Source organism: Vanacampus margaritifer, chromosome 4 (assembly GCF_051991255.1).
Source record: "Vanacampus margaritifer isolate UIUO_Vmar chromosome 4, RoL_Vmar_1.0, whole genome shotgun sequence".
Taxonomy (NCBI): domain Eukaryota; kingdom Metazoa; phylum Chordata; class Actinopteri; order Syngnathiformes; family Syngnathidae; genus Vanacampus; species Vanacampus margaritifer.
This window is the reverse complement of record NC_135435.1, coordinates 27,798,784-27,825,898: the sequence shown is the minus strand read 5'-3', so window position 1 is coordinate 27,825,898 and position 27,115 is coordinate 27,798,784. Positions and strand designations below refer to the sequence as shown.

At 37.7% G+C, this 27,115-nt stretch overlaps 2 protein-coding genes across 6 annotated transcripts in view; one reads left to right on the top strand and one right to left on the bottom strand.

The window, feature by feature from the left end:
* The first annotated feature begins 411 nt into the window (after window positions 1-411).
* spg7 (SPG7 matrix AAA peptidase subunit, paraplegin) lies at window positions 412-7,647 on the top strand. The gene is made up of 17 exons (XM_077564171.1): window positions 412-747; window positions 1,279-1,381; window positions 1,474-1,563; window positions 1,649-1,890; window positions 1,991-2,130; window positions 2,203-2,305; window positions 2,394-2,519; window positions 2,613-2,775; window positions 3,677-3,850; window positions 4,395-4,519; window positions 4,625-4,727; window positions 4,801-4,911; window positions 5,031-5,146; window positions 5,259-5,415; window positions 6,590-6,753; window positions 6,878-6,955; window positions 7,044-7,647. Exons 1-17 carry the CDS (start codon window positions 538-540, stop codon window positions 7,248-7,250), a joined length of 2,412 nt encoding a protein of 803 aa, XP_077420297.1. The 5' UTR covers window positions 412-537; the 3' UTR covers window positions 7,251-7,647.
* The window catches only part of cdh15 (cadherin 15, type 1, M-cadherin (myotubule)), a 40,315-nt gene continuing 20,833 nt past the window's right edge, over window positions 7,634-27,115 (bottom strand). For 3 of the 5 annotated variants that reach the window (XM_077564169.1, XM_077564166.1, XM_077564170.1), the window contains 13 exons: window positions 21,696-21,845; window positions 19,914-20,069; window positions 18,261-18,405; window positions 17,987-18,168; window positions 16,560-16,688; window positions 16,256-16,438; window positions 14,406-14,650; window positions 14,194-14,330; window positions 12,661-12,891; window positions 11,575-11,814; window positions 11,225-11,373; window positions 9,947-10,126; window positions 7,634-9,039 (listed from right to left, as the gene is read on the bottom strand). In XM_077564169.1, the coding sequence (XP_077420295.1) occupies window positions 8,833-9,039; window positions 9,947-10,126; window positions 11,225-11,373; window positions 11,575-11,814; window positions 12,661-12,891; window positions 14,194-14,330; window positions 14,406-14,650; window positions 16,256-16,438; window positions 16,560-16,688; window positions 17,987-18,168; window positions 18,261-18,405; window positions 19,914-20,069; window positions 21,696-21,845 (2,334 nt within the window). In that variant the 3' untranslated portion in view covers window positions 7,634-8,832. The remainder of the gene's footprint in view (window positions 9,040-9,946; window positions 10,127-11,224; window positions 11,374-11,574; window positions 11,815-12,660; window positions 12,892-14,193; window positions 14,331-14,405; window positions 14,651-16,255; window positions 16,439-16,559; window positions 16,689-17,986; window positions 18,169-18,260; window positions 18,406-19,913; window positions 20,070-21,695; window positions 21,846-27,115) is intronic. The other 2 variants (XM_077564167.1, XM_077564168.1) reach the window with 1 other exon arrangement.

Here is a 27,115-nt window from a genome sequence, read left to right as displayed (position 1 = left end):
ATTGAAAACTGAGAATTAAATTTTCAACAATATATGCAGGTGTACTGGTTGGAAGGAGAGCATTGCTTTCTTGTTTTGTTTTGTTTTAAATTTGTTTTGTTTTTTTATTTTATTTTGTTGTTTTACATGAGAAGTCACACCAGTTAACAAGGCTACAAGGTTAATTACCTAATTAGCTATAAAGATACGTATATATTTTTTTATACGGATAGGCTGCGTAAATATATGCGCAGTTAAATTACTCTTGAACTCAAGATTTTTATATTAATAAGGTTGAATTCAACATGAGTGCAAAATCAAAGTCCAAAAGCACACGCTAAGAATAATTTTATCAACAGAAATGTATTGGCAAAATAAAAAATTAATTTAGTGTTTTTTTTTAAGGCGCTATATTTCCCGGAAGTGCGTCACTGGGTTGAATAACATTGCAACTCGCAAGCTAGCTAAGAGCGATTTTAGGAAATAAGAGGGTGAATCTGAATGAAAACATCAGCAATGCATTTCGCTAGTTGAAACAATTTTGTTCTGATTGAAGTTATGGCCGCGTCGTTGTTGTTGCAGCATCGTGTTCGCCTTTGTACGAAATATACAAGAGGCTTAGCGTGGACGTGGTCAAGGCTAAACTGTCACAAATTATCCAACAGGGCGACGACCAGCGGAAATGTCAACAATGTGCTCTTAATAAGAAAGATGCTTTGTGCAATGTCTGAGAGGACTCTAACTGGACAGCCTCGAAAACTAATCCAGGTAAGAAACGTTCGGTTGAGTCCGTTTGTTGTTTGTGATAACATAAAAACGTGTACAACGTTTTGCTTCACCTTGCTTGCAGGGATATAGTACAAACTGTTTACGTGCTGTACAAGTGCAATATGTAGAAATATAAACTTGCACATCTAAAGTAGTTGCAGACGATACAGTGTATTTTAGATTATTGCAACAGTACATTTTAGCATTAGGTTGCTTTGTTTGTTTTTAAACAAATTGCTGGCTTTAAATGTGCCTCATGAGCCTTTTAGTTTTTGGGCTTTTTAAAGAACAGTGATAATGAGGTGATTACAACGTATTATTTAAAACAAGGGACATAAAAAATAATCAATTACAGTAGCTCTCTCTACTTCCATAACACACGGGTTAGTAGTACTGCCCCATTTCGGAAAATCTGGCAGTTGTGTAAATACGCCATCCATTACTCAAGACTGTTACCGGGTGTCTTAAAAATGACAAATTTCTACATTCAAGATCAGATGTTTTCACACCATCTGAATATTTATGTTCCAGAGTATTCTCTACAAACCATTGAGCCCCGCGCTGGCTGGAATCAGCAGAGATTTAGTCCGGAACAACCTGTTTACAAATCCAGTGGGTTTAATCAATTTATTAGGTAATCTTATTCTTATTTTAAACCCTACATTAATTTATGCATTATTTTCCAATCCAGCAACATTTAATCGAAAATGTACAATTTCATTCCAGGCACAACAAACTTCTTCAGTACATCCCGTTCCAGACAAACAAAAGATAAAAACGATGAACCGAAAGGAAAAAGCCCAGAGGAAGATGAAGGTAAGACTGTGCTGGAATACAAACAGTCTCATTTTTCCTCTTCATTCACATAGCAGTCCATTATCGCCACAATTGTCCTTTTCAGAGGAAAAGAAACGGCGCGAGCAGGAAGACCAGATGTACCGAGAGCGCCTGCGGACCCTCTTCATAATCGCGCTTATCATGAGCCTACTCAACTCTATAAACACCAGCGGTGGCAACATCTCCTGGAATGACTTTGTCAATGAGATGTTGGCGAAGGGCGAGGTTTCACGTGTCCAGGTGGTTCCTGAAAGTGACATTGTGGAAATCTACCTTCACCCGGGGGCAGTCATCTTTGGCAGGCCTGTATGTTGTCCGCTCTTCCATATGAACAAATAGCAAAGCAAATACTTTTTTTGTAGTTTATATTGCTAATTTTTTTCAAATGTCATCTTTCTTTGGTAAGAGGCTTGCGCTCATGTATCGGATGCAAGTCGCCAACATAGACAAATTCGAGGAGAAGCTGAGGGCTGCTGAGGAGGAGCTGAATATTAACACAAAGGACCGGATTCCTGTCTCCTACAAACGCACTGGATTCTTTGGAAAGTAAGAGCCTCGTCTTTTTTTTTACTTTTTTTTTTTAAGTTTATATGATGCTAATATGATGCTTTATTGCAGTGCATTGTATGCTCTCGGCATGGCGGCAATCGGCGTGGCTATTCTCTGGTACATTTTCCGTCTGGCAGGCATGGGTGGCAGAGAAGGCGCCTTCAGTGCGTTTGTAAGTCAAACCTGATAGTTTGCTTGCGGTACTCTTTGTTCAAATCATGTCATCAAAATGAGACGTTTACACGCAACTTGCTGGACAGAATCAGCTCAAGATGGCCAAATTCACCATCGTGGATGGGAAGTCCGGGAAAGGTGTGAGCTTTAAAGACGTTGCGGGCATGCACGAGGCAAAGATCGAAGTGAAAGAATTTGTTGACTACCTCAAGGTGAGATTTGTGATTATTATTTTTTTTTTTAGACATTACCTGGCAGATGAAACTGAAAGTCACAACATTGTCTTGGCGTTCTCTTTTATTCAGAATCCTGATCGATACCTCCTGCTGGGAGCCAAGGTACCAAAGGGGGCGTTGCTGCTCGGACCGCCAGGCTGTGGAAAAACGCTACTGGCGAAGGCTGTTGCCACGGAGGCACAAGTCCCATTCCTGGCAATGGCTGGCTCGGAATTTGTGGAGGTCATTGGAGGTATGTTTAGGGTTCGGTAGATATATGCTCATGTGTTCCACTTCAAAAACGAAATAAATAAATACTATTATTTTTCTGTCTTTCTGTACGGCTTGGTGCCAAAGGAAAAGATAACAACATATATAACATATAATGTTGGCATTTAAAATAGAAAATTCAGTACATGCATTAGCTGTTTAATGTAAATAGAGATAGACCGATTAATGCCGAATATCGGCACCGGCCTTTTTGTGAATCCGAAGGCCGATAAAGCTGAGCGGTGAATGCTTGCGAACGTAGCAAATGTAAGGTTTTCATCAGGATTGGTAAGATGGTCTCAGATAATTGTAATGTCGTAAAGACATTTCAAAGATGTTCACACAATTTTCACTGTCTGCAGAAATCTTTTGGAACTTTTTACGAACCCTGACGAAAATCTCAAATGCATGCATTTGTCGCTAAGTGAGATACAGGGAACTTTTCATTTACCGTTTTATTTAAATTTCCACTTTATGAAAAATAATGCTGACACTGGGAACTCCCTACACTTTTGATTTTTTTTTTTAATAAAAAAATTAAATGATGATGAAATTTTGAAAAACTTTATTTACAATAGAAAACTTTAGGGAATTATTTACTTGCTTAGTTTTTAATTTAGCTTAGAAGACCTTAGAAACTCTCTGCAATTTTTGTTATAATTTTAAAACAAAGCTGTCAATTATTTATATGTTTAAAATTAAAAGAAAATGTTAGTTTTTTTTATTTGACGCCAATATTTTCTCTTTTACTGCAAACGAATATCGGCTTGTAATACCGGTTATCGGTCTCCTTGACAACTAATAATCGGTATCTGTATCGGCCTTAAAAAACATTTTGGTCTATCACTAATCGTAACTAAAATCAATGTAAATGTTGTTTCTAGGTCTGGGTGCGGCCAGGGTGAGGAGCCTGTTCAAGGAGGCTCGTGGCCGGGCGCCCTGCATTGTCTACATTGATGAGATTGATGCTGTTGGAAAGAAGCGCTCCACCAACATGTCCGGCTTCTCCAATACTGAGGAGGAGCAGACCCTCAACCAGCTGCTGGTTGAGATGGACGGTGGGTTCCAATTTGCATGTCAGAGCATTTTTTCACTATCAAAAGCTTATATTCTTGCCAGAGGAATTATTTAAAGTGAAAGCCAACGTTAAACATTTCTTGACAATAATATGTTATATGTGACCTCACTAGTCTAAACATAACATTCTGATTAATATTACATTTTGTGGAATATGATTTATGAAGCAAAATCCAGCTGTTTTTATCCACCACAGGGGGCGGCCATTTTGCCACTTGCTGTCGACTGAAGATGACATCAATGTTGCTCAGTAATCACAGCTCACCTGTTTTCTGCGCTGTGATTGGTTGCTACCTGAGCAATGAGAAACTGTGATGTCATTTTCAGTCGACAGCAAGTGGCAAAATGGCCGCCCCCTGAAATGGATAAAAACGGCTGGATTTTGCTCCTTAACTAATATTCCACTAATGCAGTATTAACCAGAATGCCATGTTTAGACTAGTGGGGCTGCATAGAACTTTTTTTTTTTTTTAAAATGGGGGAGTTGACTTGTCCTTTAAAACGTTTTTTTTCCTTCTTCTACAGGAATGGGAACAACTGACCATGTGATTGTCCTGGCCTCCACAAACAGAGCAGACATTTTGGACAACGCTCTGATGAGACCTGGCAGATTGGACCGGCACATTTTCATCGATTTTCCAACCTTGCAGGTGACCCGCGGCACACTTGTTGAATCTTACGGGAAGTTAGATGGCCGGTTGTTCAAAAAAAAAAAAAAAGATCCTGGAGGCTAAATTTAAAAATAAATCCCTCAGGAAAGGATGGAAATCTTTGAGCAACATCTGAAGATCCTGAAGCTTACTCAGCCAACCACGTTCTACTCCTTGCGCCTGGCTGAGCTCACTCCTGGCTTCAGTGGTACGCATGCAAAAACATTCCTAGCGTCTAGCAACTTCTCGGTACATGTTAATAATTGCCTCGCTGTCAACAGGCGCCGATATCGCCAACATATGCAACGAGGCTGCTCTGCATGCTGCCAGAGAGGGACACAAGTCAATCCACACGTTCAACTTTGAGTATGCAGTGGAGAGAGTCATAGCAGGTGGAGTGAAATCAACTTGCCTTTGTTCGTCTGTCCGTCCGTCCGTTGTTTATACAGTCTCTAACTTGCTCTTGTAATATGGGAAAAGTTGATTATAATTGACAAATGTGTGTTTTTAGGAAGTGTAAAGAAGAGTAAGATCCTCTCCAAGGAGGAGCAGAGGGTGGTTGCCTTCCACGAATCGGGACATGCGTTAGTCGGATGGCTGCTTGAGCACACAGAGGCTGTCATGAAGGTAAAAAAAAAAAAAAAAAAGCACGTCATTATTTGCATTGAGTAGAAAGAATACTTGTTTCTTAATTGTTCAGCAGGTCCAATATATAAGACAAAAGTGATTTCTGCTTCAGGTGTCCATTGCGCCTCGGACCAATTCGGCCCTGGGATTCGCCCAGATCTTGCCTCGCGACCAGTACCTGTTCACCGAGGAGCAGCTGTTTGAGCGCATGTGCATGGCTTTGGGAGGGAGGGCTGCAGAAGCCGTCGTCTTCAACAAGGTTACGACAGGTAAACGCCACCTGTCAAAATGGAGTCTTGACTTGTTCCGATGGGGAAACTCACGAACACTTCCAATAGCTCACATAGACTTGAATGAAGTTGTAGCGATGTTAAAAACAACACAGGTTAAAAATAATTCAAATAAAAATTATGAATGGAAAAGTATTAAAATAGACAATTGTTTTTGCACTTATTAGGCACAGGGTAAGTACCATATATTTTTTTACCTTAATGTCACTTCAGAGTTCAAGTCACACCAGTCAAAAAGGCATGAAGTAGCATTTTTGGGAGGAAATTTATTTATTAGAGAGCCGAGAGATAGACCCGAGATATAGAGAGAACCGAATGAGAGAGACCTGAGAGAGAAAGAACCGAGAGAGCCGAGATAACTGAGAAAGAATTGAGAGAGAACAGAGAGAGAGAGAGAGAGAGAGAGAACAGAGAAAAAAACAGAGAGAGAGAACCAAGAGAACTGTGAGAGAGATACGAAAGAGGGGGAGAGAGAGCCGAGAGATAGAGAGAACCGAATGAAAGAGATCTGTGAGAGAAAGAGCCGAGATAACTGAGAAAGAATTGAGAGAGAGAACAGAGAAAAAACAGAGAGAGAGAACCAAGAGACCTGTGAGAGAGAACTAAAGAGGGGGAGAGAGAGCCGAGAGATAGAGAGATTAGAATGAGAGAGATCTGAGAGAGAAATAACCGAGAGAGCCGAGATAACTGAGAAAGAATTGAGAGAGAGAACAGAGAAAAAACAGAGAGAACCAAGAGAACTGTGAGAGAGATACGAAAGAGGGGGAGAGAGATCAGAGAGAGAGAAAAAGAGAGAGAACGGGGAGAGAACACAGAGAGAGAGAGAACTGTGAGAGCAGAGATAACTGAGAGAGAGAGAGAGAGAGGGGGAAATAAAGAACTGGGAGAGCCGAGATAACTGAGAAAGAATCGAGAGAGAACCGTGAGAGAGACACGAGAGAGGGGGAGAGAGAGCCGAGAGAGAGAGAGAAAATCAAGAGAGACATTCGAGAGAGCCGAGATCACCTGTCAATCACTTAAAAACCTTAATTGAAATTCAGTTAATTATTTCTTTTTGTAGAACCGAGTTTTACTGTGATCCCAAAAGATGACACTTTTATGTTGCTAATAATTTGCACGCGCGCAAATCTTGATGTACTTTTGGCATCCGCAGGAGCTCAGAATGACCTGCGCAAGGTGACCCGCGTGGCCTACTCGATGGTGAAGCAGTACGGCATGTGTCACAGTGTCGGCCAGGTGTCGTTCCCCGAAACTGAGGAGAAGGGCGCTATTGGGCGCCGACCTTTCAGCCAAGGACTCCAGCAGCAGATGGACCACGTAGGGTCACAATTATTACTTCCTGTTGACTTCATTAGAGCTCTCAATTTATTTATTTTTATCCGGGAATTCCGTGTCATTTTATGCAATTTATTAACATGAATTACTGTATTTGTGCTTTTAGGAGGCTAAGCTGTTGATCGCCCGTGCTTATCGTCATACAGAGAAGCTGCTCATAGACAACAGAGACAAGTTGACATTGGTGTGCTCTCCTGTCTTTGTACTCTACCGTCTCTACATGTCTGCACTTTGTTTACATTAAAATTTTCGCCACAATGGATTCTTTGCAGTTGGCCAACGCTCTGTTAGAGCGCGAGGTGGTGAACTACGACGACATAGAGGCTTTGCTGGGTCCTCCGCCCCACGGGCCGAAAAAGATGATTGTCCCGCAGAGCTGGGTGGAAGCGCAGAGGGACAAGCAAGACACGGGCGAAGACGAGCCACAGCCGCCTTCACGGAGACGCGGCGAAGACGACGTGAATCCGGAGATGGTCTGAAGTAGACGTCAGACTCGTTGCTAAGCCGCTGCGTTATTTTTTTATTTAATCGTTGAGTGAAGAAGTTGCTGTGCAAATGATTCATGATTCTGAAGAGTTGAAGTGGACATTTTGATTAAATAGCCGTTGCAAGTCAGAGAAGATCTCATCAGGTTTGTGTAACCAACTATTAAATGTGTCAAAATGGCGGGAGAAAAAAAACGCTTCTGTGGGTTTTGTTGAAATCTTGAAAACCTTAATACAACTTTTCAATGCAATGCTTTTGGAAGTTGTTTCGGGCTACATGCTCAAATGCTTTCTGTGGACATTATTCTAGCCTTTTTGGAGGATGTCTGCACTTCTGTGTTTTGTGGTTTGGAAATAAAATGAATTGTAATGAACGGAAGAATTGCAATAATTGATTGTCATTATGGTTGATTTGATTTTCAGAAAGAGGACTTAGTAAAGGGAGCACCACTAGGTGGTGGTAAAGTCGTCCGTCTTCTGTCCACTTGTGTTTATTAACATGATAAAAGATAAAATTATTAACATTGCTTCCTTGGCTCATGCTTCAACTGCACTCAAAGTTATGTTTTGAGTTCTACTGGCAACAAGCAATATTTTCTTTAAACGGACGGTGTATTTAGTGCTACCCAGTGGTGGACTAATACAATTCAATAATTTTGACGCAGGCTACCATCAATTCTTTACTAATTGTGTATTATTTGGAGTGCACGAGCAGGCAGTCGCTAGCAAGAACTCGCTGGAGCGGCTAACAAGAGCAGCTAGCAAAAACTAGCTGGAACTGCTAGCGGGAGAAGCTAGCGAGAGCAAAGCCGAGGGAAACAAGCGGCAAGAGCCCGAATCACTGAATTTAGCGAGTTCACCACTAGATGGCGCTCGAAAACGTGTTCATACTCCTGGAACTTTTTCCACATTTTGACAACTTTACAAATACAGTAGATGGACTAACTACATCCTAAATTGTGAGTCGGGTTACTTGACTATTAAATAACATGAGAAAAATAACTAGGCTAGGCATATTTCTTGTTCTATTATATGAATGAAATAATTAGGGTAAACCTGCTTTATTCTTCAATGTTTTCATTCTGTATACAAAAAAATATTGTTGGCCTATCAGAACTAACTCACCAGGGATATTGTGCATCTGTTTTGTTGGGTAATTGTTTGTGTTAAAGGTGTAACATGCTGGAATGGAGGGGTTATGATCAAAACAAAGAACATAAACAATTCAAATCCATCTTATAAAATAATATAAAAACAAATTACATCCCAGGCAATCCCAGTCTGGGGAAAAATCAAATCCATCATGGACTAACATTTCAACATGTTTTTTTCCTGAGCACACTTGCACGGTTTTAACAAGTCCATCGTGTTTAACTGTGTAGTTGTATCCAAACATTCACAAATAACTCTTATCTCACACACTCTGTTTAAGACCAGTGGTCCAGTATGGCTCCTTTTGGCACACAGTGATGGATAATATCTCATCTTTGTCCAGTCAAACATTTAAAAGCATGACGTGTTTTACTCGCTGATGTTGAATCATACCACACATCCCGTAAAAAGGTCACCTTCCCGCCTAACGTGGGTCATACATGTTGGCCAGTTTCTGAAAGCGTGGTCCCCAGTCGTTGAGGTAGTCGTAGTCCTGGTCCTGGTCCTCATCTGAGCTGCTCGACGCGATGGAGCTGAGGCTGCCTGCCAGTGAGCCCTCGCCCTCGTAGTCGTAGATCAGGGCCGTGTCATACGGCGGCACGTTGGGATCCTTATCCGCAGCCTCCAGACCCTGAGGGCAGCAATAAAACATGGCCTTTATGCACAAGTCTTAACACATTCTCAGGGAAGCGGAAATGCTCCATACAAAGTACAAAATGATGTGTTAAGTTGCCAACATGACAAAGTGGGCTTTAGTTCAACATCCACTCGTTTGTTTCCTATGATTGCCCACATTAGGGTTGCGGATGAGTTGGAGCTAATCACGGATGACTTTATCACACCCTGGAATGGTTATTTCAATTATTTTATACTGTCTTCCCTTTATTGGGAGCGCTGTTCACGTTGTACCCGATTTGGCCACTTAGGGGCAGTGTGGTTCCAGGCGGTCTATTACACAGTTAAGTTGTAGCCACATTAGAGAGTAAAAGGAAAAAGCCACGATCAAGTTATTCCAATAAAGTTTTTTTGTTTTGTTTTTCAGGGTGGAGCCGTTCTTTTGAGTGATAAAAGTGCCACGAGTAGCGCGCTAATTAGCATTAGCGAGTCAGACTGGAGTAGATCATGACGATACCTTGAATATCTATAGATAGAATCACACACCCAAAAATCTGAATCGAATCATGAGACATTCAAAGATTCCCACCCCTAGTTGACAGCCAATGAAAAATAATGATGTAGCTACGAACTTTTCGAGTATGTATTTATAAGCTTTAGCTGTTAGCCTTTAGCTTTTGAAATAACACTGTGAAAAGTGATCGACAAAGACAAACTTTAGGTTTATTAGGCGTATATGTAAACAACACAGAGATGTCAAATATTACTATTTTGTTCAATTTGAAGTTTTCTATTCCTAAACCTATTGGTTATTTTGGCTCCTGAAGAACCTATTCACCCCCCCCCCCCCCCGAAAAAAGAATTTTCATGCTCATAAAAAAGGACCATTTGTACATTTTGCTCAGTCCACAGAAGCATCTTACATCACTGATGTAGTCCTCGATATCAGAAGGATCTGCTGGGGGCCTCCGAGGGTAGGCGGGAGACGGCAGGTTATGTGGCGCGTCCTTCCTGACGGGCTGCTTGCCTCGAACCGGGTAGTACGGCATGGGGGTCAGGGGGGCATCAAGAGGATTCCACAACAGGTCGATGTTGAAGGCGTTCTGCAAAAGACAGTAAATCTTTTTTTTTCGTCGTACGACCCTCATTCCTACAGGAATGTGACTTTGAGCTTTTTGATATCAAAGTTATGATATTGGTATTCTCTTTATGCTACGAGCCTACGACTTTGATCGGGCTGTATCTGGGTCATTGACGAGCAAGTTTGTCCGATGGCGCCCATTTTATGACTCGGCATGTGGTGCGACTGAAAAGAAATAACCAATTTGGGACTTTTATTTTGAAAGATATTTAAAGACAGGAGTTTGTATCATCCACAAGGCAGTCAAGGACACATGGGAGCAGATATCGGGTTTGTCTCATAACTGTAAGAAAGTTAACATTTTAGTCATATTTGGAGATTGTGTGGTTAGGCTAGCTTGTTTTGTTTAGATGGCTAATTGTTAGCCTAATAACTTTAAGTAGGAAATATTTTGTGGTGCGACCAAAAATCATCTTTTGGGACTGATTGTAGAAAGAATGGTAGATAATAGTAAATAATAATAAATAATACATATTTTATGTGATTTTATAGTAAATTAACTGTGCTGGGTCTCGTCAAATCCTTATCCGTCAATGACGCACCTGCGGCTTCCATTTTTGATGTGATATCACGGAAGAACTGAGATCATTGAACTGCAGAGAGTCTTCTATATGCAAAAATCATGTTTCACGTGAAAAGCAAACACAAATTCAGAAAGTTAGGCTATATTACAAATGCAAAAAAAAAAAATTATTTCATAAACCGTCAAAATGCATTAATTATCAATAAATTGTCAAAAATATCAATATCTCAAAAACTACAGCCATTTTTTTTTAACTCAGTGGCCCAACATTTTTGTTTTGGTTGAAGAATTAAATCTGTATGCTAATGAAATGCTTCCAGGGATGTTTGTTTTAACGGTCACTGTCCTGTGAAAAACACTTGCGTCCATTTTTGAAAACGTTTCGGGATGTCTGCATTCAGTTTCATCCCATAAACGTAAAAATGTTTTTTTTTTAAATTACAAAAATGGACATAAGTGTTTTTCATAGACAGCAACGATATACAATATGTATATTATGCTACTAATATTAAATAACGGATGATGAAGCTGACTTACCTCGTCTTCCTCACCCCCTCCTTGTTCATTGTAGTTGAGAACATTGTCCCTGATGTCGTCCTCCGAATCCCCCACAAGCAGACTGCTTCCTTTCTTGATATGATGTCGTCTGCCACAAGAGCTTACCGCCACAGCTAAGAGGAGCAACACTGTAAAAAATATCATTATCATCATACGATGAGCTGTATAAACTTTATTTTTTTTTTTTTTGAGTAATTTTTTCCAAACAAAAATAAAAAACTTTTTCTTCCACTTTTGACACATGGGACACTATTAATGTAATTTGAAATCCTCCTTTTCAAGTATTGCCAGAAGGTCGCATTGAATGACAGGTTGAAAGTGTGACTTACATAGAAGGAGACCAAAAGTGGCCATGATGATAATAAGCGCGATGAAGCTGATCCCCATACTGGAGCCGAAAACCGCCCCCGCCTCAGACTTGCAGTCTCCAAACGAGTCGCAGAGACACACCGTGACGTTGATTTGAGCGTACGAGCTGAGGGTCGGCTTTCCAGAGTCGGACACCAACATTGTGACCGCGTATTGGCCGTCCCACAGGTCTACAAGGGGCTGCAGCGTTGCGTGGGTGTCTGAAGTCAAAAAGGGCACGCGTGACAGGAAGGCAAAAAAATTTAGGAAGGAAAATGTGGGTTGAATTAGTCATCGTGCAAAATCAATAGCCATTGTTTGCCCTCATTCTTTCAATACAATAAATCTTTGATTTATTTTTTATTTTGATGATTTTACTCAAGAAATATATGTTACAAGCTTTGGAGAAAAAAAAGTAGAAGCACAAGCGGAAAAATGCAATTAATCGCGATTAACTCATTCACTCTCAGCCATTTTCACTGAAGCAACCCCATTCGCTCCCGGCTGTTTTACTGAATCTGGACTGATTTTGCAAGGCCAACAGAATATTATGTTCTATTGCTATATAAACACAGAACCTACCAAAAGAAAGATTAGAATCTCTTCTTTAATCAGGAAAAAAATATATGTTTGAATCTGTTTCCGTTTTGCAGCAATTAGAATTAGATTATAGCTAAGTCAGATTCCTGTTGCAACATAGCCCTGGCTGATCTCTTATACTCTGCTGCCACCTGCTGGACGTTTTTCGTAATCACTACCATTGCTTTACGCGACCTCTTCAGGTCAGAAGCTGCATCAAAGCCTTCTGTATGCTCTAGCATAAAATAAAACAAACAAACAAAAAGGAAGGACAAAGTATACAAAAACGTATTTATATGTTTTTGGGTTTGAATGAGTTGATTATTAAATGAAAAAAAAAATTACATTAAAAATTGTGCAATTAATTAATTAAAATGTTTAATCGCTTAACAGCTTCAAAAAAAATTGTTTTTTATTTGTAGCATTGTGATAGCACGACCACATTCAATAACCATTGTTTGCCCTCATTCTTTCATTCCATTCCATACCATTGACTTGAATGACGGTCCAGTTGATGGACAGGTCATGGGGCATTTCAAAGACGAACGGTGCGGCATGCGGAGGGAGGTCGTCATCCTCAGCAGTCAGCACCAATCCGGAACCGGCCCCGCGTGCATCCCTGCACACGGTGCCGCTCAGTGGGAGGAGCTTTGGGGCAAAGTCATTGGTCTCCTTCAAAGTGATGACCACGCTGGCAGTGGTTGACACGCCGCCCACATCTGTACAGGTGAAGACAATTTACATTAACTAACATGTGCCCTTGAAAATAGTTAGGGCTGTCAAAATGAAGGCGATAACTCTGGAGATGAATTTCAATTCTTAAAAAAAACTCAATTGACTCAGATATACTTCCTGTTACAGCCTAAATCCTGCAGCCAAACTTCAAAATCTCAAGTAACCTGTGCACTTTTCACAGCTAAATTCAAATAGCATATTAGACTAATATGCTATAGTTGTACATCCATTTTGATTTGATTCAACAGTTGTATTTTACAAGAAAGGAATTTATATTTAAGGTTAAAAGAAAACTATTGGAATAGTCTTCGATTCAAAATATACTTTTAATTTGATTATTTTATTAATTCCTAAATTTTACTCAAGAAATACATGTTCCAAGCTTTGTAGAAAAAAGTAGATGCATAAGTAGACAAATGGGATTAATCGCAATTAATCGCAATTTTCTGCCAATTTTATTTTATTTTATTTATTTGTTTTAGGGACAGTGCATATTCATAAACATTTCAGTAAATATGCCAGAATTAGCCAAAAGGCAAATTTTTATCTGCAGTCCCAAGACAGATTGTATGTCACCCTAGTAAAATAAAAATAAAATGCACAACAATAACAATACATTCACGAAAATACTATTAAAATGTTAAAATTACATTTTCATAACAAAAGCAATACATTTACTAAAATGTACATTCAATCCTTATCTGTCAATAACCCATGTAACTAATCGCGATTGATCACAAGTTTCTGTAATTAATCACAATTAATTGCAATTTCCTGTAATTAATCGCGATGAGTCCTTTTTTTTGTAATTTATCGCAATTAATCACGATTAATTACAATTTTCTGTAACTAATAGTGATTAATCACAAGTTTATGTAATTAATCACAATTAATTGCAATTTCCTATCATTGATCACGATTAGTCAGAATTTTCTGCAATTAATCACGATTAATCGCAATTTTCTGTGATTAATCGCAATTTTCTGTAACTAATAGCAATTAATCACAAGTTTATGTAATTAAACACAATTAATTGCAATTTCCTGTAATTGATCACGATTAGTCACAATTTTATGTAATTAATCACGATTAATCACAGAAAATTGCGATTAATCGTGATTACTTACGGAACATTGTGCAATTAATTAGCTAAAAAAATGTCATCGCTTGACAGGGCTAAAATTTTATTTTTTAATCTGCTCATTAAAACCTGCAACCAATGGAATCGTCTGCTTGAAATATATTTTTAAATATATCAAATTTAGGAAAGGAATGTCTCTCCTGACCTGTAACCTTGACAACAGCGGCGTAGATGTTGTTTTTAACATGCTGCGATCGCATGTTGAAAGTTCTCCTTGCACTAATGTCGCCTGTATGTCTGTTGATGTCCAGCCACCTCTCGGGATCTCGACTTACCTCATACCTGAAGCACAAAAGAGCAAAGAGACGATCATCAGGGTCACATTCGAGCAAAGAAAGAAATGAGATGTCTTCATACCTTAGGTCAGAATGATCAGGGTCAAAGGCAATGTTGCTTTTCAGGAGTGTTCCAGGAGCCACAGATTCCGGTACGACAATCCGGATTGGGTCTTCCCTGAAATGTGGCGCTTCATTCTCATTGACAACCGTCACCACAACTATTGCGCTGCTCGCCGGCAAGTTCGGAGCTTTGTCGCTCAGTGGGTTGACATTCTCCACTGTCACAAACAGAATGTGCTCATTCTGGGCCTCATAATCCAGCGGCTGCAAGAAAAGGGATTGGTCGTTACCAGGGATGGGTATCGAAAAACGGTACTTTTTGTGGTATGGACCCATGTGGGTCAGTACTGCCGATCAGCGATTCACGTAACATCAAACGGTGCCATGTTTCGGTTCTGAAGCACGCCTTTGAGTTGACGATGTTCCATGGCGCACTTGAACGCAACGTGCACCAGCGCACAATCAGCGCACGGTTGAAAGGGAGGTGTCGGCGCCGGTCGTCCCCCACCAAATGGAATCATGCTGGAATGTACGCGGCTTCAGCATCGTTAAGGTATCAAATGGTTATTTTGAATCAAATTTTTCTCTTTGTTGATGTGATGTCCTCCAACTGTCATTTTTTAACATCTGAGTCCAACGTGGGTTCAAACTTTAAGCTCATTGCGTGGCAGGCTTTACGTCCTTGAAAAACAACTGCATGAATTATTATTAATTTATATATTTACTGTTGTTCATTGCACAGAACTTAGATTCACACTTTTTTGTAATATTAAATTATGTTTATTAATTATACTTCAGTAATTGTAAAATGTTAAAACTTTATTTTTACTATTCCACTCTGTCTCATTTAAATGAAATTTTATTTTATTTTTTATTTTTCATGTTTTACATATTGAAAGGTAATTGTTAAATTGATAAAAAAAAAGATTTTACTATTAAATAAACAATGATGAACATTTGCTGCCACCCAAATAAGTTATTAAATAAAATCTAACAAGTAAAAAAAAGAGAGCGAGAGAGAGAGTACAAAAGTATCGAAAATTGGTACCGTTGAGTACCAGTATCGATTCCCAGGTAGCGAGTATTGGAACAGTACCGGTTGAAAGGTAGTGACAAAATGTGTTTTTAAAGGGATTAATTGTACATGGAAAATAAAAAAATTATCAAATTAATTCTAGACAAAATATTAACTTTTTATTGCTGAACTAAATAACTCTTTGACTGCCAGACGTTTTCAGAAAAGGGATGCCGTGGGTGCCAGCCGATTTAAGCATTTTGACTGATCTTTCAAGGTCCACAGAAAATTATGTGTTTGGACTATGGAAACACACATACTACCAAATGAAAGATTGGACTCTCATCTTTCATCAGAAAAAAAAGTTTGTTTCTACCTTATTCCGTTTTTCAGAAATCAACAATAGAAAATGGTTAGTTTCACCTCTGTTTTGAAACAAACGTCTTTTAACGTCTTTGGCACTCCTCTGTAGGATTTTACTAAACGTTATTTAACGTTTTTGGCAGTCAAAGAGTTAAGTCAAGTATCCCTTTAAACTTCAGATATTGATGAACTATTTCCACTGATTATAGAGATTCTGAGTTGTTGTTTTTTCCAGGATTCGCACTGTGCTCCCCCATAGTAGCATAGTTTGGATGGGTTGAACTTGAAACTGTAAAATTAATTTCTGTGCTCTGTACATGAGCATGTGCAACGACAATTAAATCAATTTCCATTTCAAACATCACTATTTTATTATACTGCATGTTGTTCACGTCATTAAATTGAATGTGATATTGTAATCATGTGATACAAACTCAAAGCAAGTCAGTGTAAGTCATTTATCATCATTCCTGCTAACGGGCCAAGCTTACCTTCACCGCCATCAGAATGCCCTGGTTGGTGACGCTGTCCGTAGTGACGGCAAAGTTTCTGTAAGGATCATTTGAGATGAAATATTTGGCCTCCCAGTTTCCTGTTCCGCGATCATCCATGTCTGTCACGTTGACGCGTCCGATCTCGTGGTTCATCCTGTTCTCCGCCGCCGTCATGCTGTACTGGATGGGCCACGCAGACGAAACACAGCTCATGAATACAGATGCTTGAATCATTGGCCGATTGTCCTCATGCCATCGCCAACATCTGTAAGTGGCGTCTTTCTTTGCGAGATGGGCTCACCGAGCTGGGGTGGAAATGTGGCGCATGATTGTTGATATCAGACACGTGGATGATGGCCACGCCTTCACTTGTTAGCCCCATGCCGCCCATATCAGCAACTTGCAACATTAGCCGGAAGGACTTCACCACCTGCCAAACAGGACAATAATGAGAGGACATAGAATAATATGGACAAGTCCTTCATATGTATTTTTTGTTATGTCAATGGAAGAAGAAAACTAGAAATAGTACAGTTAATACTGTGCCACTGCCACCTACTGTAGAGGATGTGCAATTACACTTCATTAAGTAAGCTTTATTATTATTATTATTATTATTTATTGGTAAGGCAAAAAAAACTAAACAAAACATGTTGCCTTAAGTGACAACATTTTTTGTCTAAGCTTTAGCATTTCCATCACTTTTTAGCTCTGGTAAATTTTTGTCTCATCAGTCCACAAAATTATTGGAGGGGAGTCTGTTCTTACAGTTACAAGTGGTATGTATGTATTAGAGGTGTCAAATTTTGAGTTAATTTAAAGTTCTCATTTTTTTTATGCGCGATTAATGACTGCCCCTTACTTGGAAAACTTGTACTAGGGAAATTCTAGTCGCAGCAGACACGCCCATGTCAAAAGTTAGCAGTAATAAATTTAATAATAATGCATATATATGTGGAAACTTGGGGCAAGTTGTATTTTACAATTTTAAAAATGTTAAAAAGTTACTTTCATGTTAAAGATTAGTTCATATGAGTTATAATATAGTTAATATGAAAAGGAAAATGCACTGAGCTGTCACCAACGTCTTACAAATGCAATTATGCCATCTAGTGGCAGAAAAATGACCTCAACACAAATCAATATCACACTCGTTTTTTTTTACAGTACAGTACAGTACATCTTTTTAATATTAAGTCAACTTTATGATTTTTTTTCTTTGTTTATTTGTGGAGTAGGATGTGTGTACAAGAAGTACAAGTACCGTATGTTTTGAGTTTTTTGGTCATTTCATTTTTTTGTGTGTTGTGACAGATTTATATTTGTTTTGTTTACATAGTCCTGGGTTTAGTTAGTCTTTTTTTTTCTCTGAGTTTGTTGATTATGGTTGAGACGTTTGTCTTTTGTGTTTTGAAAAAAGAGAACATTCATTCAAATAAAAACAATTAAAAAACAAGATTAAATATTACGAAATTACTCTATCAATGACTAAACGATGCAGCCATATTTCTATTAGTTTAACATTTTTTCCCTCATTTTTTTGTTGACAACAGGATGAAAAACTTATTGTACATTTTATTGTGCGATTAGAAGAGATATCAAATTTGCGATTAATTGTGAGTTAACTATTGAAGTCATGCGATTAATTACGATTACAAATTTTATCACCCGACACCCCTAGTATGTATACATTCTTAATAATTAGAACTTCAGAATAGGGTATCTTACCTCTCTGTCAAGGCCCACATCTCTTGTGTAGATGGTTCCCGTCTCATTGTTGATGCCAAACATGGTTTTGGTAACGGCATTGGCTGGGATGCTCTCTTGGCCAATAATAGAGTAGCTGAGAAAAGCGTTATCTGTCATTGGGTCATCTGCATCTGTGGCTGACACTGACATGACTGATGTACCTGTTGCAAACATTTTTAGATGACAAGTCAATAAGACTCCCGGTTTGAATTGTTATTTATGATGATCAATTTTCTTTGTAGTGTGGATTTACCCGGGACTGAGAACTCAGAGACAGAACCAGTAAACTGTTTCTGGGTAAAGGCAGGTCTGTTGTCATTCTGGTCCAGCACTACAATTTCTATGGTGGTTGGGTTCTCCAGCCTCTCTCCACTGGGCGAGAGCGCAAAGGCTTTCAACTACGCACACACAAACATCAACAAATCTCACACCTCATATGGAGGAACTCTTCAACGAGCCTATTATTAACTCATTCACTGCCATTGACGGCTATAGACGTAAAAAATTCAGTTCATTAGTTTTACATTTTCCCCCCACTTTTGTTAACAAGAGTATGAAAACCTAGAGGAAAAAATAGTGTACATTTAGAACAGATATAAAATTTGTGATTAATTGTGAGTTAACTAGTGAAATCATGCGAGCAATTACGATTAAAAAACTTAATTGCCTGACGCCCCTAATTTTTAATAATCTTTTATTTTATTTATTTATTTAAAAAATAAAAGAATGAGAACCTAGATTTTTTTAATTGTACATTTAGAACAGATATAAAATTTGTGATTAAACGTGGGTTAACTAGTGAAGTCATGAAATTAATTGCAATTAATTCGTCTGACGCCCCAATTCAAAAAAAAATATTTAAAAAAAATTAACTAGTGAAGTCATGCGATTAATTACAATTAAAAAAATTAATCGCCTGACGCCCCTAATTTGAAAAAAAATATATTTTTTTCTTTTTTATCTTTTCTTTTTAAAGAAAAATAATAAAAATTAACTAGTGAAGTCATGCGATTAACTACAATTAAAAATTGTAATCGCCTGACGCCCCTAATTTTTAATAATCTTTTATTTTATTTATTTATTTAAAAAATAAAATAAAAAAGATTATTAAAAATTAGGGGCGTCAGGCGATTAAATGTTTTATTTTATTTTTTTAAAGAAAGAAAAAAAGATTATTAAAAAATTAGGGGTGTCAGGCAATTAAAATGTTTATAAAAAAAAAATGTATTACAAAATTAGGGGCGTCAGGCGATTACAATTTTTAATTGTAGTTAATCGCATGACTTCACTAGTTAATTTTTATTATTTTTCTTTAAAAAGAAAAGATAAAAAAGAAAAAATATCTTTTTTTTTAAATTAGGGGCGTCAGGCGATTAATTTTTTTAATTGTAATTAATCGCATGACTTCACTAGTTAATTTTTTTTAAATATTTTTTTTTAATTGGGGCGTCAGACAAATTAATTGCAATTAATTTCATGACTTCACTAGTTAACCCACGTTTAATCACAAATTTTATATCTGTTCTAAATGTACAATTAAAAAAATCTAGGTTTTCATTCTCTTGTTAACAAAAATGGAAAAAATGTTAAACTAATAGAAATAGCTAAATTAATTTATGGCAGTGAATGAGTTAATGTGTGTTTAATGGGTCAAGTTGGAGGAAACGTGTGTCTGATGTTTCCTCAGACATCATGGTTTACATCATCGCCGTTTTGTCCAAAACATTGTCAAATGGCTCCCTAAAGTCCTTAAAAAGACGACCTCTGGCAGTCACGCTTTGAGGGAACATAACGTGAAGCCGTGTAAAAGGCTCATCCTTTGTGTGAAGGATGCGATGCCCTTGTGATTTCACTGTAAAAGTCTGCTGGTGATAGACTGAGTATGTACTTTTTAGTATTCCCGTACCGTGAAGGTGTTGTACTTCTCTCGGTCCAGCGGGCGCTTGCTTCTGATGACTCCTGTTTTGTCATCAATCTCAAAGAAATTCTTGGGTGGCTGATCCACGCCTGGACCCTCTAATTTATAGATCACCTCGCCTGTGAAGATTTTGTCCGACTTGATCTGGTTGGAAAAAGTAGATCACATTAGTTGTCGTTACAACCTAGAGGGAGTGTGTGAGTGCGTATTTAAATACACACTGTATAAAATTGTATGCATTCTACATGGCTTATCTATTACTTCAGGTCATTTTATTTAGGGATAGGCAAGTAGCAACAGCACGTATCGGTATTGAGTTGATACTCGGCCTCATTTCAAGGTTATCAGTACTCGTGACGGCCGATACAGGTATCTTGAGGTCCTTTTACGATCAGGAACTAGAAATATTCTAGGCGATTTTGGGGGGAAATTATACATGGTAATATTGATGTACATAAGTCCTTCTTTAAAATGATCTGGCATTTTTTGTGGAAAATGTTATGTATGTGTAGGGATTTTCGTAGTACTTTTAAGAATTTTAGGTATTAGTTTTTATTTCATGTTTGTTTTTTTTATTTGTTAGATTTTATTACCTTTACTTTTTCAAAAATGCTTCATTTTTATTTAGTTTTTATTTAGTATGTATTTATTTATGGGTAATTTACATTACTGTCATTTGTTATTTCATTTTTAGTTTTTTTTTTTTTATAGCTAGTTTTAATTATGTATCAGAGCAAGTTTGTTAGTTTTTAATACTTTTAGTTTTTTCTAAAATGCTTCATTTTTATTTAGTTTTGATTAGTTTTAGTATTGGTTTATAAAAATAAATAAATTAATTAAATTACATTTTAGGTTAAATAAAAAATTAAGTACAGGTCTTTCTTTAAAATTATCTGTCATTTTTGAAGGGAAATTTTATGTAGGTGTAGGGATGTTAGTTTTAATTATGTATCAGAGCAGGTTTGTTAGTCTTTATTACTTTTAGTTTTTTCAAAAATGCTTTATTATTTATTTATTTGTATATATATTTTTTAATATATTACAATTTAGATTAAATTAAAAATTAAGTTTAGGTCTTTCTTTAAAATTAGCTGTCATTTTTGGAGGGAAATTTGATGTAGGTGTAGGGATGTTCGTAGTAGTTTTGAGAATTTTAATTATTAGTTTTTATTTCATGTTTAGTTTTTTATAGTTAGTCTTAATTATGTTTCAGAGTACGTTTGTTAGATTTTATTACCTTTAATTTGTTCAAAAATGATTCATTTTTATTTAGTATGTATTTATTTATTCATTTCTAAAAATAAATACATACAAGAAATAAATACTTAAATTAAATATAAAATGAAATATAGGTTAATTTTTAGTTAGTTTTTATTACTTTTAGTTTTTTCAAAAATGCTTCATTTTTATTGAGTATTTATTCATTCATGAAAATTAATTAAAAACAAATAAATTACAATTTAAATTAAATAAAAAATAAATAAATATAGATCTTTCTTTAAAATTATCTGTCATTTTGCAGGAAGTGTGGGGATGTTCGTAGTACCGTAGTTTTGGGAATATAAACATTTTTCCTTAAAATTGCACGAAATTAATGGCAATTTTCTATTCTTCTCATTCCTAGTTCCTGATCGTAAACGGCGACAAGATACCAGTATCAAAAATGGTATCAAAATATCCTTAATTTGATTTCCACATTGTGTGTAATATCGTGCAATTGTGCTCATGTAGTGACTATTCTTGTGGATATTCTGATTTGACCAAGTGTACCTGAACCAGGTTTTCTGGGACCTGCTTGCTGTTTTCCAGAACTCTGATTGGAGGGATGATCCAGTCTCTCTTCACCCTGACCACTCCTTTGCCTTGGCTCCTCCATGGGTGAATCTCCTGAATATGTCTGGCCTGTTCAGCACTCCACACCTGCACGAAACATACAGCATGAACCGTGCCACGATTGGATATCTACAGCCATCTTTAGGCTGTAAGCATGCTGGGAAATCTGTTGGGAGGCAGCTCGGGGCAGAAGTGTTGTCGTGTCAGAGCTTCAGGTTTCACTCACTAATCCACGACGTTGTCGCCATCCTTTGAACTGGCTCTAAAATTCATTTCCGAATGAGGAAACGCAAACAGTCATCACACGAGCCTTTTGCTGTGACGGCCACATTCACACAAAACGCACCCCCTCCCACACCCACACACCGACAGCTGTCCACTATGGATTTAGATGGTGTGCTTGCTTTCCCAGCCGCATTCCCGCCTCACACGCACAAAATTCCCCCTCTATGCTCAACTCCGCACCTGACTGGGAGTTTGGGGTCACCTTACGAATCCGCTGTGCGGTAGGAATTCATCAGACACACTCAAACGGACAGTTTCTCACGCACACACGTAGCCGCTGACTCTAGTGACTAAACACAAACACCCACCCACACATGATCATCTTATTCACATTTCCGCAAGTTGTTTCCGACGTCTCTGTGGGGAATCACTCGATCCAACATTACTTGCCATATGTTTAACAGTTCAAACTGCCTCTTTAGTGCCAATTCATTTGCAAACAAAATGTAAGCCTCATTTCCTCTTAAAAAAATGTACTACGGACATATAGTACCCAAAAAGCCATTTAAACAAAACAAACAAATACTTTTGCCACACACATTAGAAACAGGTGGTGGCATGTTGACATGTCAAATCGAATGAACAATACTGAGCTCTCCAAGAAAAAAAAGAAAAAAAAAAGAAACAGGTGGTGGTGTAACTCATAATTATAAAGCTACTTTAGACAATCAGACAAAAAAAATTGAAGAAAGAAATTGACAGAAATGGCAACATTTCTGGGTTAACCCTGTCCAGATTGTACTAAGGTTACTTTAATGAACAAATAATAATAATGATAATAATAAAAATAATAACATTACTTATAACATATTTTACTGCATTATACTTATTGTGATGTTATTTTAATCTTTAAAATTGTATATATATATTTTTTTAAACTATGACTAAAACTACTGAAAACGATACTATATAATACAGTATAACAATATACTTATCGTGATATTATTATTATTTTTTTTAAATACAATTTCTTGAAAAAACTAATACTAAAACTAATTTATAAAAATTAACAAAAATTAAGCATTTTTGAAAAAACTAAAGCAAATAAAATTACGGTAACTTAAAAAAAAAAAGAAACTTGAAATGAAATAAAAACTGATTACGGTGAAAATTCTGAAACTTTTAAAACCCTGGCTGGAATGTACTGTACCCAAATTTAGATTTTAGTCACCACAGTTACGGTGGATGAAATGCAAAAACAAAGTTAACAAAAACAAAATTAGTAATGTTAAAATTTTAATACACAATACTCAACGTGATGTTATTTTAATCTTTTAAATAAAAAAACTAAAACTAATAATAAACAAAAATTAAGCATTTTTTTTTTAAACTAAAATAAAATCTAACAAACCCACTCTGATAAGTAATTAAAACTAACACAAAAAAAAAAAATCAAAAAAAATTCTGCTGGTGATCATATTCCCTGATTCCCGGCATGCTGTTAGACGTGTCATAGAGGAATGAGCGTGATGGCTGGCATCTGCAGGCCAAGTCAGGGGGGCACACTAATCTTAGACTCCACCCCGTCTATTTGTAGCCATCATCACTACACACTCCGAGATGCATGTTTACACACACATTCCTTGAGTGCTTCCCATCCACGCAAATTCATCCCGAACACCATCTGCAGCAAGCTGATGCTCAATCCCTCAACTCTCCAATGGCAGCGCATGCCTTCTTTATTATTATTTCAGTAAAACGTGGCTTATGTGTGATTAATAGGCTTTTTGGCTAACCTCTGTGGAAAATGTTCACACTAGGAGACAGATGGAGATGGCAAACAGAATCTGGAAGAGTCATATGCTATGTTATATGTTTAAGTTAGAGGTCTCGACTACTTCTACACCTTCACGATATCCGATACATGAGCTTTATTAAAAATCTGTCTTTCAATACCATAGTTGTAGTTTGTGATGGTGTGACAATCAAACAAAAGCATAATTAACTCTTTGACTGCCAAAAACGTTAAATAACGTTTCGTAAAATCCTATGGAGGAGTGCCAAAGACGTTAAAAGACGTTTTTTTTTTCAAAACAGGTGAAACTAACAATTTTCTATTGTTGATTACTCAAAAACGGAATAAGGTAGAAACAAACTTTTTTTTTTCTGATGGAAGATGAGAGTCCAATCTTGTTTTGGCAGTATGTGTGTTTCCATAGTCCAAACACATAATTTTCTATGGACCTTGAAAGATCAGTCAAAATGCTTAAAATCGGCTGGCACCCACGGCATCCCTTTTCTGAAAACGTCTGGCAGTCAAAGAGTTAATACTTCACTCTAAAAATAATTGGGTCGAGATGGACCAACAATCAAGTAAACAAAACAAATTGGGCCATTTTGTTTAAAACAACTAAAAAAAAATCCAGATCGTTGGATCAAATTGGCCCAAAAAATGGATCTGTGTTTTTTGTTTTTTTTTCCAAAGTGTTTTTAGAGTGTTCAATGACAATGTCAATCAAAGCAGAAAATCATCTTAGTAGGTAAAAAATAATAATACCAGATTAAAATCAGTCGGCTATTTGACTCAACTTTCCTGCCTCATTCCTAATTGTCTTGTCTCAGCGGCACGACCTTTCAATGACTGTCTTTTGGATACTTTCCAGTCGCCACCACTTTTCTAATGTTTTTACCAGACAAGGACGCAGTCAGAGCAAAGTGTCACATTACCAATTAGACGAAGGGCGGTCTTCTGTGACGGGCTTAGTGATGACACCACACACAGTTGAACTGTTTCAGAAGCTTTTCCCAGGTACTTTTTTACAAGGCGACCTTTGACCCTGGGCCCTCACAGAAGTACGGACAGCTTGTTTGGGATGATTTTGGCAAACGCTATTAAGTGGTCACAGTCGGGACTCAGGAACGTTTGATGTCCTTGCTTGGCTCTAAAAGACAAAATTCTTGAAATCTTGGATCAATGTCATGATCATTCATTCAAAGAAACAATTGGAATTTCTGGTGACCCCCCCTGGTTGCTTGATTTATTTTTTATTTTATTTATTTTTTACAAATCCAAAAAACTATTCAATATATATTTTCCACAAAAATTGAGAGAATGGGAAAAAAAAAAATTCAAACATGTTGGGGGAGAAATCTGCAAATATGTGAATCTGCGGATGCCGAAAAGCAAACACTGTAGTTGTAGTATCACCGATCACCACTAGGTGGCTGACATGTCTTAGTTGTGCTGAGGTTTTACTGCCCCATAGCCATAATACAATGTGAGTTGACCTAATATTTATATACCGGTATATATTTTTTGCATGTTTGGAATGATATGCAGGAAAAACATGGCACTTAAATAATATAAAAATTTCGAGTGAGACGATTTTGGTGAGAAATGTAGAAAATCATTTCTTGCACTTAAAACTCCTTTGCTCCCCAAAACGTATCAATATGTTCTATTTTAAATATCACCATGTTCCCAAAGACGTATTTACACGTTTTTGTAAACTTTTTTAAAATATTTTTTTATACTAGAGCATACCGAAGGCTTTGAAGCAGCCTCAGAACTGAAGAGAATGCTTGAAGCAATGATAGTTATTACAGAAACGGCCAACAGGAGGCAGTAGAGTATAAGAGATCAACCAGGGCTTTCTCTTTCCCCAACAGTTTTAAACAGATTTGTGAATAATGATGAAAACGGAAACAGAAATAAACTTTTTTTCTCGGTGAAAGAAGAGACTCTAATCTTTTTTTTTGCTAGGTTCCATGTTTTTATAGCAATAGAACACAATATTCTATGGGCCTTGCAAAATCAGTCAAAATCCAGTAAAACAGCCAAGAGCGAAGCGGGTTGCTTCAGTGAAAATGACTGCGAGTAGAATGGATGAAAAATGTTAGCGTACATCTAAATTCTAAATGATAAGTTTGCAAGTTCAACCATGAAAAATCTTTGCAGCTGAGCAATAACGTGACGTATGGAGGTCACACGGGTGGCCCCCGGGTCACTTGCCTCTTTAGATGACACAAAAGCAAGCCAAGCAACACCGTCGGTCGTGCTCGTACACCTCTGTTCTTTGCTAAGTCATGACTGCCTGGCGTGGACGTGCTATTTTAGGGGTGCGCAGCAAGTGTGTGTGTGCGCCCCTCAGACCAGATGTCACCACTTTTAGAATGCTGAACAAGTTTAAATAAATAAGATGCAAGTAGAGCAGGGAAGTTGATGAAATTGGGGGTGAATAGTCTTACTCTGTTGAAAGAAGTTGATTGGTTGATGAGTCAGTCCAGGCAAAAGAGGACGTTTGGTCACCCTACATATCTTCTTCCCTGACTTATTTCACTGCTAGCAACCCACAACCTGCCAATCTCTCTTCGACACATGTATCTCAGGGCTGAGCATTTATTTTCAAGTGCCCAAACAATGTAAACGACACAATTCAACACTGTTTATTTCTGTTTTCAGAATGTTGTGGCCCCTCAGGCCGTAAAGCCTTTGACTGATTGTTTCCGATGAGTGAGACCTCCGTGCCAGCTGGCTGCTGCCATCCGCACTCTTGATTTGTACCCGATTTCATGGTTGAGAAGCGGCCCACTCCTCTTTCCGCAAGGGGATCGCGGAGCGGGACAAATGGCATCACGTATGCATCTGGGAACAGCTGTGACTGCTGCCCCGTTGCTCCCCAAACATCCACCAGCCGCCCTCGACGCCACTCGCATTATAACAGCCGGCCTCGGGAAAAGGCGGTGAGTGCATCGTAGCGCAACTGAAAGCTATCAGGTAACACTCGGAAAATATCTTAGTTGTATTGAGGTAATTATATTCATAATTTTGTACGATTTAAGTCAATATTCGCTTTTGGAAGAGATTCCGAATTTCCACAAATTACAACAAATGATTTCAACGCGGACACTGGTAACTTGCATGATCTTGTCTTATCTCCTGTTTGTCTGTATATTGAGCAGCTTTATGTAAGATTTATATCACCTTAGTTTTAACGAGTAAAGACCAATCTAATTGTGTGACAAGCTCACCTTCTTTATGAGTCATTTGAAACATTTGGTAAAAATATATTTACAGGTGAACTATTTCAGCCTTCACCCCGTACCAATAGGGGGCAACATAGTTCCGATGT